Here is an 18,228-nt window from a genome sequence, read left to right as displayed (position 1 = left end):
TATTTAAATTATAATTCTTTTATACGTTATTGGCTCTTTGCCCTTCTTTTATACTACCTTTTGTTTATAAGTACAGAGCCTTTTTTATTACTTTTAATGATAAAAAAATATACATAATGTGCAGTTTATTTTATTTATTCAATTATATAATATTTGATTAAGTTTAAAATCAAATCACAATGTAATAGGCTCCAATAAATAAAATTCAAATAATGAAATTGTAAAAAGGCAAAGCACACTTGTTGTTCGTGCTATACAATATTTATATGTTTATAGACTAACAATTATGAAAACGTACATACAGATGTTTCGTATTAGTAATTTACATATTTTTACTTCTGATGGAGCAATAAATAAAAAATTCTATACATTCAAATCATAGCATGTAACAAAATCTTAGGAGTTGAGATATTTAGGTGTGGCATTCGATATTTCATGTTGATACTACACTAATATAACTAACGTTCACCACAAGAGATTATGGATAAATTCATTTATGACAATTGAAGATGTTCGAAATATAGGAATCTCGATATGATCTCGATCTTACAAAGAGTTTGAAATGTAAAATAGTTGCGTTAATTTTATTTTATTAAACTGAAGAGATCTGATGTGAAAAGGTCGAAATGTCTGTATATATTATATATTTACATAATTGTTAATCTACTATAAACATATAAATATTTAATTAAATTATATTTTTTTATAGTATTATGCACTCATTTCATTTTCTAATAAAGATTGAAGAAGAATTGTTTATCATCAAATTGAGGCATTTGATTTGAGGATGTTAAAACACACAAGTGATATAGTTGAGAATTTGTAAAAAAATTTTCTTTCTATCCTTAAAAATATTTTATTATCCAGTTAAATGCAATTTTTAAAGGTCCTGTGAGAGATTCCACGAAAATTTCAACTGAATTTTGTTCTGAGTGAACAGATATACAATTTGAGGGGCATAACGACTCATTTGGATGCTTGAAACTTTACGAAAATCGATTTTGAATTCGAAATTTAGTCATTTTTTTACATTAATCGGATTGTATTTCTTAAGGCATATAGAACTAAATGAATTATTGCATCATTCAGTGACCAAAAACACATACAGTACCGTTTAAAATCCGGAATAAGCTATTTTTACATCAAATCAAACATGTATTAAGGAAAATTGAAACTTTGATTTAAAAATCATTCATTAGTGACCTCTAAATCTTAATATTTTTTAATGAAAGTTTAGGGGTGTTCTTTTGACATGGAATGAAAATTTTTTTAGCTAAAAGGCCGATTAAAAAGAAAATTGTTTTTTCTTCTTATCAGTCTAATATACATATTATATGTATGGACGAAGTTAAAAAAAATAACAAATAAGCGAAAAGGCGAAAACTTTATTCGGTCAAAGTGAAATTTACGCAAAAATATCATTATAAGCATCAAGATTTGCTTTGACAAATTTTCAATTCTTCATTTATTTGTTTATTTATTTACATATTGATAAATTTTCTATTATTATAAAAGGAATAATTCTATATACATTATTTGTTCATGTATTGATATTTCCACTTATTTGATTATATTAAAAAAACTAAAGTAAATGTTATATTATTATAAAAAAATAAAAATATAATTTAATATACAACAAAATATTAATATTTTTAGACTGAAATTTTAAAAAATCTATCTAAAATTCTATCTACCGATCTAAAAAATACAGAATTTAGTAAATACTTTGTTCATCAATTTCTTAGCAATTGTAAGTAATTTGTAAGTAATTGTTATTAGTATAAGTGATTGTTAGTTTACTTACCCCTTTCTTTCGCCCACTGGAGTCTTTTTTGTTCTAGCAGCGATGTCCTTCCAATCATCCTCGTACACGATTTTTATGGGAAGACGTAATAAATGCGGCAGCAACAATGGACGATAGAAAAAGGCGAAAGAGGATCCTAAACTAAGTTCTCTAAACTAAAACCATAATTATTGATATCCTCGACTGCCTATCTATTCGGGAATTAGCAACGGTCAGCGGAAATTTCCATTGATAGCAATACTTCGAAACATACACACTCAAAACTCCCCCTGTCATTTATTCAACAAATCATGTAAATTCCTATAAATTCGTTCGCACAGTTTCGCGATTCGAATCTTTATCGTGAGATTTTAATATCATATCATATTGTGATATCTTGAAGTACATTTTTGGCCTAGTTTACATCGTACATTTGATACATGTACTAACAAGTAACTTTCTATTAAATATTATTTTAATTTCATCGATAAAGAATGATGTACTAAATTGATATGCATCAAAATGATTAATTAAATACACATATCGTGTATATATTTACACGTATCACTGAAATTGAGCTAATTCAATAGAAAGTTACTAATTACTGTATCAAGTGCACGATGTATACTAAGTTTTTATACTTGAAGGAGTTAATATTGAAGCTACCCGTAAAAAAGATATATCATGCAAAATCTGAAGTTTTAACTTCAATTTTTATTGTTCTTTTTCTAAAATAAATTTTTTCGCACTAAAATATGATTTGAAAAATTTCAATCAGATTCTTATTGTCAGACATTAATTGAGATTGTTATTTATTAATTAAATTTATCGGCATTATAATTCTGTTATAGAAAATTTTATTATTAAATATCTAAAATCTATTATAATTTAACTGATATTTTAGAAAATGAATTCTCATTTTACCCCTTATGATTTTTTTGAAATGAAATTCTTTGAAATGAAATGAATCGAATAAAATCGAGGTAGGCTACCTCGTGTAACATTTTTGCACACCTCTCGGCCGGTCGGAAATCGCCCCGATGATGAATCGCGACTCGAGTTTCCACTATCAACCGATTTCTTCCCATGCGAAACATTCCATTGTCACGAAGATTTTTGCGAATGGTATCTCGACAGCGTTCCTCTCTCTTGTCAATAGTTAAAAGACAATCCGAAATTCTTCCGACGATGAAATCTCATCCTCCGGAACATAGCCGTTCTTCGGACTCGCAAAGTTTTGCGGCCTTTCACCGCGTCAATATTTGTGCTACTGCGGGGATCGCGCGTGATAGCGGCTATCGAAGAAGTCCAAGAGACGGGGGTGCGAATTCGATCGCGGGTTTCCATAGGAACTGTCACGCGCGAGTCGCACTTCCTAGCACCGTGTTCTCAGGATCGATAATATTGATCGTATCGCGATAAGGGATAATGACCTCCACTTTCGCGGTCAGAGATCATATTTCTGCCGGCCTTCCCCGTCATTGAAGCGTGAAGACTTCTTCCGGAAATAAATCGAAAAGAAAAGTACCAAAAAAGTGGATTGAAGAAATGTTCATTGGACTTTAAGGGGGGAAAACACTGTAATGATTCAAAATATAAAAGGTATTTTTGGAAATTTTTTACAAAGAAAATAAGCAATGAATGTTTTTAAAATTTGAAAGATATATTATTAAGTATATTTTTAATTAATATAAGGACGCTAGTAGACGCGTGAAAAAACGGTCGCTCTCTCTAATGAAGATAAAACGTAAAGCGAGTGTCAATAAAGCATTAATTAGAATGTAAAGGAAATGTAAGGAGGGAGTAACAGAAACGTAAATGAAACTCGTAAGAAGTGAAAATTGGAACATGAAACGTAAAGGAAGCGTCAACTAACATTAAAGAAACATAAATAAAAGTATAGAGTTTAGAAAAGTATAAGTTTTTCAGCAAGTACGAGCAGAATGTTCGTTGAATGTAAACAGAACTTGATTAGGAAGTCTAGAGAACGTAAACAGAGTATCGTCGAGTTCTTAGACGAATTAAATGTAATCGAGGTCCTTGATAAGCAAATGATATATTTCATTTATTCGATAAATATCTAAAAAAAAGTGCTATCCTTTTTTTCTTGGAGCCCTAAGGACTTGCTTCAAATTATTTCATTAGAACACAATTGAAAAATTTTTCAATGCTACATCTTTTATCCTAGTCTGTGCGGTTTTTTAAATTCGAGAAATTAGTTCTCGCTAAGTCCATCTGGTGGCGGTACCGCGTATTACTCAATGACGCTTCGTTTACGTTTGCTGTATGTTCAATGACGCTCGGTTTTAAAATAAATTTTTTTATCTCTATATACTGGAAGCGTACACAAAGCATATTTGAATGTTCCATGTACTTCTTACCGAACGTTTAGGAAGCATAGATGAAGTACTAATGCATGAAGTTTAGGAAGTATATCAGTACGTTCCATGTATTCTTTGCGGAGCGTTGAGGAGCGTATGAGAAACGTTAATGAAAAAAAAAAAAATTTTAAACGTGTGAAGAAATGTGACAGATGTGTTTTGAGCACACTTTACGGAGCGTTTGGGGAGAGTTCGTGGAGCGTATATAAATATTCGAAACCACTAAGAGTCAATAGAAAGTCAATGAAGTGTTTAAGAAATGTTAAAATTCTTTGTTCACACTTCTTTGAAGCTTCGACAAGTTTTACATTTTCATCAAGGTAGCGTAAAAAATGATGCTTGGATCATTTTAAGCTAGAAGGACCACGAAGGGATACATGAGTCCTATATAAAATTAAAAAAAAATTTATTTTATTTAAAAATTACTAATAATATAGAATAATTATATTAGGTGTTGGAATTAATTCGTAGCGTTTTTTAATGAAAGAATGTTATTTATTTCACATGAGCATTAAAAAATACATTAATGAAAGTACTTCCCATCACTTGTAAAACGCTACGAATTAATTCCAACACCTAATAGAATAACTTTTATTTAAAATAAAAAAATAACTTGTCTTTTATTTTAAATAAATTTTCGAAGGCGATTTCTTATTTTAAATAAAAATTTCGAAACTTTATTTAAAATTTAAAATAAGAAATATACGTATAGTTTAAATAAACATTTCAAATAGTAAATACAAAATATTTTCATGATTTTATTTATTTGAATATACTATAATATATATTTATAAGTATAATGTTTCAGTTTTGTTATATTATAACTATAATTAATATTTAATAATATTAATCCTTCTCGAATTATAAGTGAAAAATTGAAATATCATATATGAGTATATCTTGTATACCACACACATGCTATACTTCATTATAAATATACTGTAATTTATATAACTAATAACCATCATTTTTACTAACGGATCGGTAACATAACTGATACGATTTATTTAAAGTAAAAAATATAAAATACATTCCAAAAACGTATTTAAAATATTAAATAAAAAATAAGTAAGAAGAAGTTATTTAAAATAATAAATATTAAATAACATTGTAATTTTTTCTTTATTTAAAATATATATTTTAAATAAATTTATTTGAAATAAGATTAAGCCCTGTTAATTTTTCAATATATGCCTGTGCCTTGATATTTTGTAATCCGTGGTGATGCATTTCCATATGTGTATAATAAAGAGCCTCACAGAGAGTAGAAAATTGCATCACGTGAATGCTCACATCCAATCAGAACGGGAATCACGTGACCAGTTTTCTCCAATCTTTTCCATTCCTATGGAACTTTGATGTCAATACGCAATCAGAGGAGACGGGTTACGTGATACAGTTTGCACTTTCTTCCTGCGAAGCTCTCTAGTGTAAATTATGAATAACAATTACAGTCATATAAAACTTAAAATTCGAGTATTATATATAAAATTCGAGTATTGCATATTTTATATTAATAATGTTTAACATGATTTTGGATTTTATTAGGATTTTTATGAGACCTTAACTGATACTACTTGCAATTACCGGTTCTTTGTAACGTTAATTATGATTTTATATACAAGTCGAAATGTTCAATTATATGAAATTTAGTTTTATATTATCTCTCTCTCTCTCTCTCTCTCTCTCAGTATTAAAATAACTTGGCTCATATCCCCTTTTTTAATTACTTGATTTGTAAACATTTAACGGCTGCGTGCAATTGAAAATAATTTTCGATTTATATTAAAAGAAATAATGGATATACGAGGTCTGTCCCAAAAGTATCCGACCTGCATTTATATCTTCGCGCCAAAGTGTTCTAGCGATCTCTACCGGGCAGGCACGTCAACAGTAGGACCTTACGAACTTATCGGTTGGTCGCCGACACTAGTAGGACGTATAGTTCATACGCAGTGTGTATTTGTTTACAGTGTGTTTTTCACGTTCGTCGGATTTTTAAGTAGCTAAAAATGACCGAAAAAGCGCATGCATCAAACCTTGTGCAACAGTATTTATCAAAACACAGTGTTGTACAGCTTCGCCAGCCTCCGTACAGTCCCGACGTAGCTCCCTGCGACTTTTGGCTATTTCCTCGATTGAAAATGCCGCTTAAAGGACATCGATTCGACGACAAGAAGACTGTTGAAACCAATGCGACGAATGCACTAAAGGCGATTCCAATAACTGACTTTCAAGACTGCTTTGGGAAGCGGAAGCATCGATATGAGCGTGTTGTTCAATCAAATGGGGACTACTTCGAAGGATGCCACCAACCGGATGACGAAGAATAAGCCAAGCGCCGAAAAATGGAGGTAGGTCGGATACTTTTGGGACAGACTCGTATATATTCATTTTTTTTTTTTAATATAAAACAGAAAATTATTTTTAAATGCACATAACCGTCGAATTAACTTTGCCTCACACAAAATCATACTTTTTTGCACTGAAAATACAAATAATACCGTAATACATATATCGATTTTCAAATAGAGCGCTAAAATATCGCCAGACAAGATGGCTGACCCCCCCTCCCGCGCGAATCTCAGTTCCCTTGCTCATAAACTGGCTTTACACTCCGTTCAGATATTCATACATCCATGCAATCGATGCACTTAGTTGACTCGCATTACTCGTATGTATGTATTCAATGCAATGTTGTTTACTTGCAATCTGTATTTATCCGTCAATTCTATCAACTATCAGTGTAGATAGATTTTCTCTGATCTCAAGCAGATGCGTATTCTGATTCTGTCATTAAAAGTTATGTCGTTAGATCAAACAGTATGCGAAGGTAAAGCACATTAAGATGATGTTAAATATCACGCTGTATTTAAAACCGGTTTACAGATAAACAATCTGTCACCAGCACCAGTGTATATCACTTATCTTCGATTAACGACTCTTGTCATTTTTGACCATTGTTCCGAATTGAAGTTCAAGAGACGATTCAGTCAAGTTCAATTGGCGTTAATGACATTCGATTTAAATGATTGAAATAAATGACTCGTCGGTTTTGAGGTGTACTACTGTTATCTTTGAAGCTGAACTGCTTCTCACACTTTCAGATCTGAAAGCTTTCGAAAGACGACTTACTGAAGTTATCGCCAGCCTACAACCAGCTACTACGCGATGGAGAAGTATGTTTCTTAATTTTTATGTGTGTTTACAATGTATTTATAATAGCATATTTATAAAATGCTATAACATAATAGATAATAATTCTTTAAATTTTTTCTAGTTTTATCATTCTAATTATGTATACTGAAAATTTAATTTGTTTGAAATTTATCATGCTCTATTTAACTTGCTGATATTAATGATATATATCTGAATATTTTTACAGTGTTATTAGGTTTAATGTCTATTTGCACTGCTATTGGTGCTTGGCATTGGTTGACAGATCCCAACACGTCAGCAGTGTCCTTCACGCAGAGTTTATACAACCATCCATTCTTCACAATGGCTAGTATAATATTAGGTAAATATGGAGGGACTGACTCCCTATGTATTTTGTACAAGTTGATATGGCAATTGCATTTTGGAAATCATTTTCCAGTGATACTGTTTATGATGGGAGTACATAGACGGGTAATAGCACCCAGTATTATAACTCAGCGGGCCAGAAGTGTACTTGGTGATTTCAACATGAGTTGTGATGACACTGGAAAATTGATCTTGAAGCCTACGAGACCTCATCCTCATGAGACTTAGAATGTTTGCAGCAATAATAATTATGAATATCAAGTATGTTCTTTTTTGTGCGATACAAGATTGTTCAAAATTCTGACGAGCTGAGAATTTATAGCTGTATATTTTAAACCTTATGAGTTAAGCCTTCTCGTTATGCATCTGTAATGATTATATAATCTTTTTATAGCGCATATAATTTTTATGTACGTAAATATAATATATACGGAAGATATCTGAATACATATATAAAATCTCGGAAACACAATTTTATTTTAAAATTTGAATTAATGTTATTTCTTATCTCATTATATCTTCCTATTTTGAAGATTTAAAGGTACCTTGGTAAAAAATAAAACAGCAATCTAACTTGTAATTGTGCAGTAGTGTAACTTTTTTCCTCCTAGGAAACATGAAAAACGAAAATATTATAATCCTTCCATAATAAAAAATTTCACTCACGTTTTTGTCTTCGGGAAAAAAATTACAGGATTGTTATAATCCAGGAAATTATAATAGAGAGTAAGAGATTAGATTAAAATTTCATACAAATTGCGATTCCGAAAATTTCTGAAAATTTACCTGTAGAGTCACACAAGATAAAACTAAAAAATTAACAGTCTCAGGAGATCACATTGATAGAGTTGGTCATAGATAGTAAATTAAGGAAGTGACTAAAGTTCCTAAAACTACAATTCCAAAGTCACATGTATATAACGATCAAAACATTTATTCGTAGTAATATTCCGCATTACAATATTCTTTTTCGATTTCAGTATGCACAATTACGCAATTTGTCTTTTTAAAATAGTCACATGTACATTTTAATCTATGCGGACTATCGTTCGTTCACAGTCAAATATTCATGAGAAGTCTCTTGTCAGTCCTGAAATCGTACTAGACTACAGTATGTATTATATATATATACAGTAATGATTGCGCGATCTCGTATCTTTAATATACATGTCAATGGACAATGATTGCGTATTTGAAAAATATTTTGCAAGGCGACTCTAACAATTGTACAGAGGTTCAATCAGTTCAATGCACAAAGTAAACACTTTTCAGAAATATGTGTATACATGCATGCACACTTTATCATCAACTTGAAAAGTCAGCTAGTCGATCAATCTATGAATTTCGCGAGAATTTTGCCAATGGGGTGTAAACTGAGTTTGCAAAATGGTTGTAAAGTAGATTTCACTCTTAAACGTCTTACGCTTTTCGTAACAAGCACACAAATTTGATTACGTGGATGCCAATTACGTGCAGATCTAATATAATTCGAGGTAAAGAGATCGCTGATAAAATACAAAATAAATCGTACATATCTTACGAAATATTTAAGTTTTTGGACATATGTCGCGTTACATTGCAGGAACATTGTTATTTTGTATATATCTCCTCTTCTGTAACAATTTATTTCATAAAAATGAATTTATGTTAGCCTACTTAGATGTTAGACTGTATGTTATTTCGCGAAAAAGGATTCAAAAAAGAGTTAGGCAATTCTCATCACTTAAAGTACAAAATCGAGAATTACAATATACAGTAGATTTTTTTTTACGTTCTTGTCATCCTTGTATTTGTTCGTACTCCCAATAAGAATAGTAGTAGTTGTAAAAATTTTTTATTTATATGTATAAATATATGTATAAATAAAAAATTCTTATTTCCTCACTAAAGTTACGAATGTTACCTTCAATATTATCCTCAATAACTTTCGTTTCATTCATTAGTATTTCCTCATTTCATATTTTACGCAATATGCAGGGGAATTCTTGTTATACATATATACATGTATATGTGTATATATACATACATATATGTGTATATACACATATACATACACACACCACACATATATATATATAATATATATATATATATAATGTATATATATATAATATATATATATATATATATATATATATATATATATATATATATATCTCGAATTTATCAAATGTTCCACCGTACAAAGTTAAGATTATAATCGTCAATTACAAATTTCGTATTTCATCGTACAAATCTGTATTATGAATCTTTTGATAAATTTTCATCTACTATTCGCGCACATCGAAGTGATAAACTATAATAAACGCCACTTGCTCAAGTGCGCTTCCAAACCTACTAGTGCATGGAAAACAGATCACCAGCGGAAGGAAGAGGAGCCAGGCCGCCAGTCACGTCGGGCAGTTGCGTTAAATCGGGAAGATTCGAAATGTGAGATTTTACTTCCGACCGTACTGCACACACCTTCTTAAGTTTTTCTTTATAATCCTGTGCATAAAAAAAGAATAGTTCTATGTAGTATATATATAATACACACGCACATGCACGCACACGCACACGCTAACAGCTTTGGCCATAAGTCAGGCCCGTCCAATTTTAATTCCAGAATCAAAACGCAAAACCATCGACACAAATAATTCAATATGAGTAAGGTTTTGGGGACTGTGTTGATAAGCGTCGCTCAGATGTGTATCAGTATTTTACAATTCCCAAAATCTTACTCATATTGAATTTTTTATTTGCGTCGATGACTGCATTTTGGTTTCGGAACTAAAATTGGACAGGACTGCCATAAATATAAAGAATTTCCAATTTATTGCATTTTCTTGGAGAAAGCGATAATAAAAGCCAAATAAAAACTTAAAAAATATTAAAATTATTATAAAAGTAAATATTTTTTAATAAAACTGTTTTATTTTTCATTAAATATAGAACATTATCATTTTGTGAAAATACTTTGCATTATGGCCAAAAATGGAGAGACTTTATATTATGGTTGTAAATTTGTTCGATGTTATTCTGATAATAAAAAAAAAGACGATCATACTTCTAGAGTGCTTTGAGCCTGTTGAAGTAATTGTCTTTGCGCCAGAGTGTAATCTCGTAGCATTGTCAGCAGTCTTCTTCTGTCTTCCATTTCAGCCTGCAATCGACCATTGTAATCAGCGAGAAGAGCAGCGGCTTCATTCACTGCTGCGCTCAATTGATCCGCAGCAGTTCGATCAGCGAGATTCGCAAGCAGTGAAACTTCCGAGACTTCCGGTGGTAAAGACGCGATACGTTCCCTAACACCAGCATCTGAAGACGCAGTATTTTCCAAATCCTGAAAAAAAGCAAAGAAAACTCGGTTAATCTGCAGTGACATTCTAATAACTCGCCTGTGTGTTTCGCAGAACTCTACATTTCGTATACAAATATACAATATACTTTGCCATACAAGGAAGAACAAGAATGTTTTCCAGCAAGAGATACAAATGACACAGTGTAACACGATAAATTATTGTTTTCTTGTTATTTGTCAATTAAATAAAGATGAAACAATTTACTGTATTAAAATATTCTACACAAGATATAGTATGATTTTTTTCAAAGAATTTTTTGAACTAATATACATTAATGCAATAAATTGGATGAAACAAATATTTGTTCCACTTATTATTGTATTAATGTATATCAGTTCAGAAAATTCTTCAAAAAAGAATGTCTCTTAAAGAAGACACTTAGTAAAACACATATGTTGTTACAACGCGATTAATAAAAAAATTGGTCAATTAAAAAAATTCTAAGAGCAACAAAAAAAAATAATATTTCATGTACTGAAGCAAAGCATTGATTATTAAAGAATCAGCATCCGCTCGATATACTTCGTAAAAGTGAAGCTTTCGAGGAATAAAAAAGAATATGCAAACATATTCTATTTGAATTATGAAAGAAAACAGCAACAAAGTATATAAAATCGATAGGGTGGATGTCAGAGTTGTTAAAGCGTCTGCTGATGCCTCATGGATTCAACATGTATTTTCACATGAACAAAATATTTTATTGCTAACGATACAAATTCCTTATCATGATTGTTGCTTGTATAATTGATATTAACCATTAAAGCCTTGATGAGTTCCTCGGTTTCTGGTGGATCGCCACCGGGGGTCCTCGGGCTCAATGTTACATGAAGTTCTTTGGTACCATCCACTTCTACTTCGGTCTCCGACTTTTTCCTATCCTTCTCTTTCTGCAAAGCACAATAGACATGTAGACTTCATACTTTTTGTTTATGACATACTTTTGATTTGATTTAGTTTGTTTGAAAATAAATCAGAACTGGAGAAATTTTATATATAAAAGTTAATTATTTATTAAATATATCTTATTACATAGATTTTTAAAAAATAACTTCTGTTGTTTTCATCACTACGCCTTCAAATGTACTTCCATTATTTTCAAACTGAAAATTTTAATTATATATTAGGAGCTCTCGATATGATTTAAGAATACGTACCTTCATTTTTTCTACTTCAACTTTTGCTTTCTTTTTGGGCGGTGTTGCAGAATCCTTCTCAGATTCTGCAAAAGCTACTTTAAATTCAGTTATCTGTGCCTTGTCATAAACCCCTCTTTCTTCCCATATCTGTAGTAACCTATTTAACCGCTCTCTCGTTTTTTCATCAAAACCCTTCATATGCTCAAAGGCTTTAGGCAAGACCGTCTCGAATTCCTTTCCAAACTCTGGTCCTTTTTTCTTACTATTTTGGATGACGTCATTTGCCAGATACATAAATGTCAACTTGCGATTGCCTTTCACTGTAAAAATGTATATAGGAAATATTAAATTTGTGCTAATACCTTTTGCATAAAAAATCATAGGAAAATTATAATTGACCAAATAATAATTATATATAAAATTACATAAATATTTCTATTGTTATAATGTAATGATTTGTTTCAACTTTAACTGAATGTACCTTAAAGCATTCTATTCACTTATTTGCCTTATAATAAATTCAAATATTATCATTATTAAATTATTATGTATTTCTATAACAAATAATTAAGCATATCACTTTCTTCTTATTATTTTTACTCAAAAACTAAAAGGAAATAGCAATATTAAACATATTTAAAAAACATATTTAATATTTATATATAGAAATTTGACAAGAGTGTGTAAATAGTATTTCTTTTTAATACATTCTTCCTTTATCAATGTCTTATATTCATTTTTATCAATACAGCTTTAATTAATTTAATTTATTCTTTATTTTCTGCTAGTTCTAAAAATTAGAGGAAGATAAAGGAATAAATTAAATCAAGATGAAGATAATCTAAATTGATAGAAATGTACATTGAAGATCAATTAAGAATGTTTTCAAGCAACATCCACTGAAATCAATATCTATCCAAACTACGTAACTATGGTTTGGAAAGCTAATTCCAATTAAAGATTAGGTAGAGAGATATATATTTTGGTGAATGTTGCACGAAAATGTTATTAATCCTTTAAGATATCGATAAGGGAAGGATCAAGACATGTTGTTTATTAAATTTCTATTTTTATTTAAATGTTAAATGGTCACAATTGCAACGATTCACGTTCGTATTTAAATTGATTTGTAACTTAGAAATTTAGAAATGACGCTCGCCTGAGACAACGTGCATCGCAGGGATGTCCTTCCGCGTCATCAGACTTAGAACGTTTCGATTTCGGCGGATAGGACAATTGAGAACATTCCTGTAGGTCACTCGTACCTTTGCACATTTCCTTGTACCAGATCTTCACGATGGTCGGATGGTGTTTTCTGTGATGTATCAGCCACAGCGAGAGCGTCTGGATGCTCTGCTGCGACGGATTCAGATCCATTAACCGTTTGACCAAGGCGCTCTCCGTGAATCCTGTCATTGCGCATCGGCTACTGTTGGTGGTTTCAACGGCGTCTTCAGACGAAGTCTTGATTATGGACAGAACCGCGTCGTCTCGTTTCCACCGTCGTCAGATATATGAACGCACGCGTACACGAGTAACACGAGTATGGACGGTGCGGTTCGGTGCAGACTGGTGCAGACTGGACACAGCTGAATTAAGTGCAACGTATGTTGTATGCATGTACGTATGTCATATATCATACATATATATGATGGCAGCGAAGGGACAGACTGACAGAGACGTACGTCTTGCGCAAACGCAGTGAGGTGTCTTTGCCTTCGCCACCGGCAAAGAATCACAAGACTAATACAAACCTTGCTCTCCTTCGTGTTTGTCGGTAAATATGGCATTCGATTGTATTAACCATTGAGTATAGAGAATAGGAGGTCGAACTAAGTTTTGAAAAGTGTGGTCAAAATAAGGTTTCTGAATTGGTATTGCTCGATAGGCGGCGTTCGAATCGCAAAACTCCTCTCGTATACGCTTACGCACACAATTGAACACACATAATCTAAGAATAATAAGTTGTATGCTCCACAGAATAAAAGAAATAAGGAACAGAGAATAAGAATTTCAACCTATCAGAAACTGTGTATTCCACAATACATTATTTCTGATAGATTAAAATTCTTATTCTCTGTTCTCTGTTCCTTTTCTTATGCGAAGTCCCTAAGAATAAAGACGTTATTCTTTGACATCATGCTCTGACAGTAACAGGAAGATGTAAATTATCATTAAAACTGCATGAAGAATGGAGTATTCTTTATGTAAAATTGATGTGACCTACAGTGTTGTTAGATGGACCGGGTTTCAGATACATGCGTGTCCAATGTAGCTTCAGTACTGTCACTTCAGTAAATAGGAGATCATTAATCACTTAGGGTTGAAAATGTTGAAAATTTTAATATATCTTACACACACACATATATATATATATATATATATATATATATACATATTTTATATATATATATTGGGTCATCTAAAAAGTATCTGCGATACTTTGTCACTAAATATATGACCATCAACACACATCTAGTGACAAAAAACCGCGGATACTTTTTAGATGACCCAATATATACATATATATATACATATAATATATTTCTATATATTATATATGTATACATATGTAAAATATGTAAAATATTGGGTCATCTAAAAAGTATCCGCGATTTTTTGTCACTAGATGTGTTGATGGTCAACACATCTAGTGACAAAAAACCGCGGATACTTTTTAGATGACCCAATATATTAAAATTTTCAACATTTAAAAAAAAATTTTACACGGCGATAATCTCCTATTTACTAATGATCGGTACGTTATTGAAGCTACATTGGACGCGCATGCATTTGAAACCCGGCCTGTCTAACAACACTGATAACCTATCATGTAAACTGCGAGAATGATGTGGTTAGAGTTTCTCCTAGTAAGAGTTAAGACATAAGAGCGGAAGGACGTCATTGTCAAGTGTCGGATATCGGCCGGAAACAGCACAATTTGACAGTTGATAGCCCGATTTCGCGTTCGCGCCTTCTACACTATGAAACGGTTGTTCTCACACGCACACACACACGCGCGCGCACACACACACGCGCGCGCGCGCGCACGCACGCACGCACACACACACACACACACACACACACCAATTCACAGATTCACTATTCCAGAGAGAAATCTGAGAGAGGACATGATGGCTCAAAACCTGTAACCGCAAAATGCTTGCGAGCGTTAGTTGCGGCGCTGCAAGCGTTCGTCGCGACATTGGAGTTGATTCTTCTTTCCGGCTGTTCCTCCCTTCACTCTCTCTGGTGTCATGGCGTTTTGCGTGCGGACCTCGTGTAAGCCTCTACGATAATTAGTAAGTTAAGACTCGGTAAGGTTCGGAATCCCTTTCTGTTCACTGCGAGATCGACACCGATCACTGTTCACGTCTTTCGGTAATTGTTAACGTCGTCGGATAAGTACTCGTAGTGTATATTTTCTTAATTTCCCGCATTCTAATCTAGCAACCGATACCAGTATCCGAGTCGCCTTACGCCTGCAATCACGTCTCTGTCTTTGTAATCTATATTTGCTAAATAATCATAAGTTTGTATTAAACTGCCTTATGGCATATGAATCAGAATCAACGACTAACATTCATTCGCAAACCTAATGATTTCCCGCCAATTGTCCTTCGCTATTAGTTGGTCATCGCTGCCGGTGCCCAGACACACTCGGCGCCACATTGGGCACAGCAGCCGCAACGTAACTACATACTGCCGCGCTACTATTGCCCTCTGACAAAGGATGACAAACTACATAGCAACATCTACTTAGGATATATCGTCGAATATGGCCAACCCTGTACATACAGCACGATAATATGAACCAAATATCGATTTATCATCTTTAGCCTTGAAAAATGGACGATTCCCATGATTGAAAAAAAAAAACATCTTTCCGTCGAATATGGCCAACCCTATAGTACTAAATATCGATTTATCATCTCTAACCTTAAAAAATGTATTCTAAAAAAAGTGAACTATGTAATTTACATCCACTTTGTCAGAGGACAGTAGTGCACAGCAACATTTTGCAGTTACACGTTTTGGGATTTTTGGGTCATCATGTCTTCTCTCAGGTTTCTCTCTGTTCGTAACATATTGCTACGAAACCTTTCGTGCATTTTCACTGTAACGTGTTTATAATAGGTATTAATATTTGAAAAATGTAATAAAAATCCACAAAACAATTGTTTTTTATTTAATGCAATTTGTGAAATTTATAGGGAAGGCAAAACTTATCTGAAATACCACAACGTTAGCCTCCTGGAAGCTTGCTGAATAATATTTACGCTTTCTCGCATTTCTCACTCCAAGATCCGTACATTCTATCACCATTTTTTCCCACGGAGATTTGAAATAAAAATACTAAAAATTTATGAAAAGAAGAGCATAAAAACCACCGCACAAGATATTGTTTGTGATATTTAATTATCATTACATTAATAAAACATTAGACGTTTCGGCCACAATCTGGCCATCTTCAGTAAATTCACAATATTCTTAAAACGCCGAATTACATACAGCTAACATTAAATTCAACTGTCGTGTAATATAACTATATATTGGGTCATTTAAAAAGTATCCGCGGTTTTTTGTCACTAGATGGTATTGATGGTCATATATCGGGCAACACTAATCCGATTGTGTCAAACGAACGCGCGTCTGAAAGATGACATTTTAGGTTACATTTTTTGTAAACAAAGTTTGGTGATTTATCAATCGTGTCAAAAGTTATATTGGTTTGAAAATGAGTGAAATTTCTGAAGAAATACGCTATGTGATGCTTTTTTACTACAAAAAAGGCAAAAACGCAGCACAAACATGCAGAAAAATTTGTGAAGTTTACGGCGCGGATGCTGTAAGTGAACGTAGGACGCAGGAGTGGTTTATTCAATTTCGTTCTGGAAATTTTGATGTCAAAGATCGACCTCGCTCTGATCGGTCAGTCACTGAAAAAGTCGATGAAATTTTGCAACTGGTCGAGCAAGACCGGCATGTGAGCTGTCAGGAGATAATCAATGCACTAAGAATCAACCATGTGACAGTTTGGAATGATTTGAAAAAGGCTGGCTACGCAAAGAAACTCGATGTTTGGGTGCCACATGAATTAACGCAAAGAAATTTGATTGATCGAATTTCCATCAGCGAAATACTACTAAAACGCAACGAAATCGACCCATTTCTGAAGCAAATCATCACGGGCGATGAAAAATGGGTGAAATACAAGAATATCGTTCGTAAAAGATCATGGAGTAAGCGCGGCGAACCACCACAAACGACTTCAAAGCCTGGATTGACGGCAAATAAGGTGATGCTGTGTGTATGGTGGGATTGGAAGGGAGTCGTCCATCATGAGGTGTTACCACATGGCCTAACGGTTAATTCAGAGCTCTACTGTTCACAACTGGATAGATTACAGGAAGCGATTAAGGAAAAACGATTAGAATTGATTAACAGAAAAAGTGTTGTCTTCCATCATAACAACGCCAGACCACACACATCTTTGATGACGCCAAAAATTATGATAACCAAAAATTGAGGGAGCTTGGTTGGGAAGTTTTGATGCATCCATCGTATAGCCCGGACCTTGCACCGTCTGACTACCATTTGTTTCGATCTCTGCAGAACTCTCTTGATGGAAAAACATTGGCCGACAAAAGAGCTGCCGAAAATCACTTGAAAAAGTTTTTCGTCGATAAACCACAGAAGTTCTACACGGATGGAATTATGAAATTACCCGAAAAATGGCAAAAGGTTATAGATAATAATGGCCAATATATACTTGATTAAAATTGATTTTCAATAAAGAAAAATTTCATTCAAAAATTGAATAAAAAACCACGGATACTTTTTAAATGACCCAATATAAACGTATTCTTTCATCATGTGAAGGTGCCTCATACAAAAATGTTAAACGCCAATTGTCATCTTACGAAATATGTAGAACAAGAATTTCCAAATTCTAATTTAACAAATTAACCTATCATTAATATCTTCTAGTCGAAATATGTGAGAATAGAATCGTTACCTGTTTTACAACAAAAAAATGATGAATCTCAAGTACATCCTTT

General features: G+C 32.6%; 4 protein-coding genes and 1 long non-coding RNA gene across 12 annotated transcripts in view; 3 read left to right on the top strand and 2 right to left on the bottom strand.

Annotated features, from left to right (window-relative positions):
- LOC105154987 (uncharacterized) overlaps window positions 1-2,936 on the bottom strand; it is a 50,063-nt gene extending 47,127 nt beyond the window's left edge. For 4 of the 6 annotated variants that reach the window (XR_015547229.1, XR_015547228.1, XM_087412851.1 and 1 more), the window contains exon 1: window positions 1,805-2,801. Coding sequence is in view for 4 of the 6 variants with exons in the window: in XM_087412851.1 (XP_087268977.1) it covers window positions 1,805-1,862 (58 nt within the window). In the remaining 2 variants the exon portion in view is untranslated. Of the gene's footprint in view, window positions 1-1,804 lie in introns of all 6 variants that reach the window. The other 2 variants (XM_011070831.2, XM_011070832.2) reach the window with 2 other exon arrangements.
- A 3,912-nt stretch (window positions 2,937-6,848) lies between these two features.
- On the top strand, window positions 6,849-8,269 carry Cnep1r2 (CTD nuclear envelope phosphatase 1 regulatory subunit 2). 2 transcript variants are annotated; one of them, XM_011070828.2, is made up of 4 exons: window positions 6,849-6,997; window positions 7,272-7,343; window positions 7,550-7,684; window positions 7,763-8,269. In XM_011070828.2, the coding sequence occupies exons 1-4, from the start codon at window positions 6,940-6,942 to the stop codon at window positions 7,915-7,917; spliced, it is 420 nt and encodes a 139-aa protein (XP_011069130.1). In that variant the 5' UTR covers window positions 6,849-6,939; the 3' UTR covers window positions 7,918-8,269. The 2 variants fall into 2 exon arrangements, with proteins under 2 accessions (XP_011069130.1, XP_011069129.1); XM_011070827.2 differs by having other exon boundaries at window positions 7,054-7,343.
- Window positions 8,270-8,603: 334 nt separating this feature from the next.
- LOC105154984 (regulation of nuclear pre-mRNA domain-containing protein 1B) lies at window positions 8,604-14,075 on the bottom strand. 2 transcript variants are annotated; one of them, XM_011070826.2, is made up of 6 exons: window positions 13,921-14,075; window positions 13,432-13,755; window positions 12,185-12,486; window positions 11,786-11,917; window positions 10,736-11,011; window positions 8,604-10,176 (listed from the first exon to the last, which is right to left on the bottom strand). In XM_011070826.2, exons 2-6 carry the CDS (start codon window positions 13,580-13,582, stop codon window positions 10,027-10,029), a joined length of 1,011 nt encoding a protein of 336 aa, XP_011069128.1. In that variant the 5' UTR covers window positions 13,583-13,755; window positions 13,921-14,075; the 3' UTR covers window positions 8,604-10,026. The 2 variants fall into 2 exon arrangements, with proteins under 2 accessions (XP_011069128.1, XP_087268979.1); XM_087412853.1 differs by lacking the exon at window positions 13,921-14,075 and having other exon boundaries at window positions 13,432-13,838.
- LOC147907659 (uncharacterized) lies at window positions 10,029-11,493 on the top strand. Its single transcript, XR_015547230.1, has 2 exons — window positions 10,029-10,119; window positions 10,831-11,493. It is a non-coding gene; the product is annotated as an uncharacterized LOC147907659 (long non-coding RNA).
- A 940-nt stretch (window positions 14,076-15,015) lies between the features above and the next one.
- LOC105155023 (histone-lysine N-methyltransferase SETMAR) lies at window positions 15,016-17,696 on the top strand. Its single transcript, XM_011070896.2, has 3 exons — window positions 15,016-15,036; window positions 15,797-15,956; window positions 16,960-17,696. Exons 1-3 carry the CDS (start codon window positions 15,016-15,018, stop codon window positions 17,694-17,696), a joined length of 918 nt encoding a protein of 305 aa, XP_011069198.2.
- The last annotated feature ends 532 nt before the right edge of the window (window positions 17,697-18,228 follow it).

This window comes from Acromyrmex echinatior, chromosome 13, assembly GCF_024713525.1.
Source record: "Acromyrmex echinatior isolate Ae372 chromosome 13, ASM2471352v2, whole genome shotgun sequence".
Classification (NCBI taxonomy): Eukaryota; Metazoa; Arthropoda; class Insecta; order Hymenoptera; family Formicidae; genus Acromyrmex; species Acromyrmex echinatior.
The sequence above is the reverse complement of the archived record's forward strand: the minus strand, read 5'-3'. Positions and strand labels throughout refer to the sequence as shown.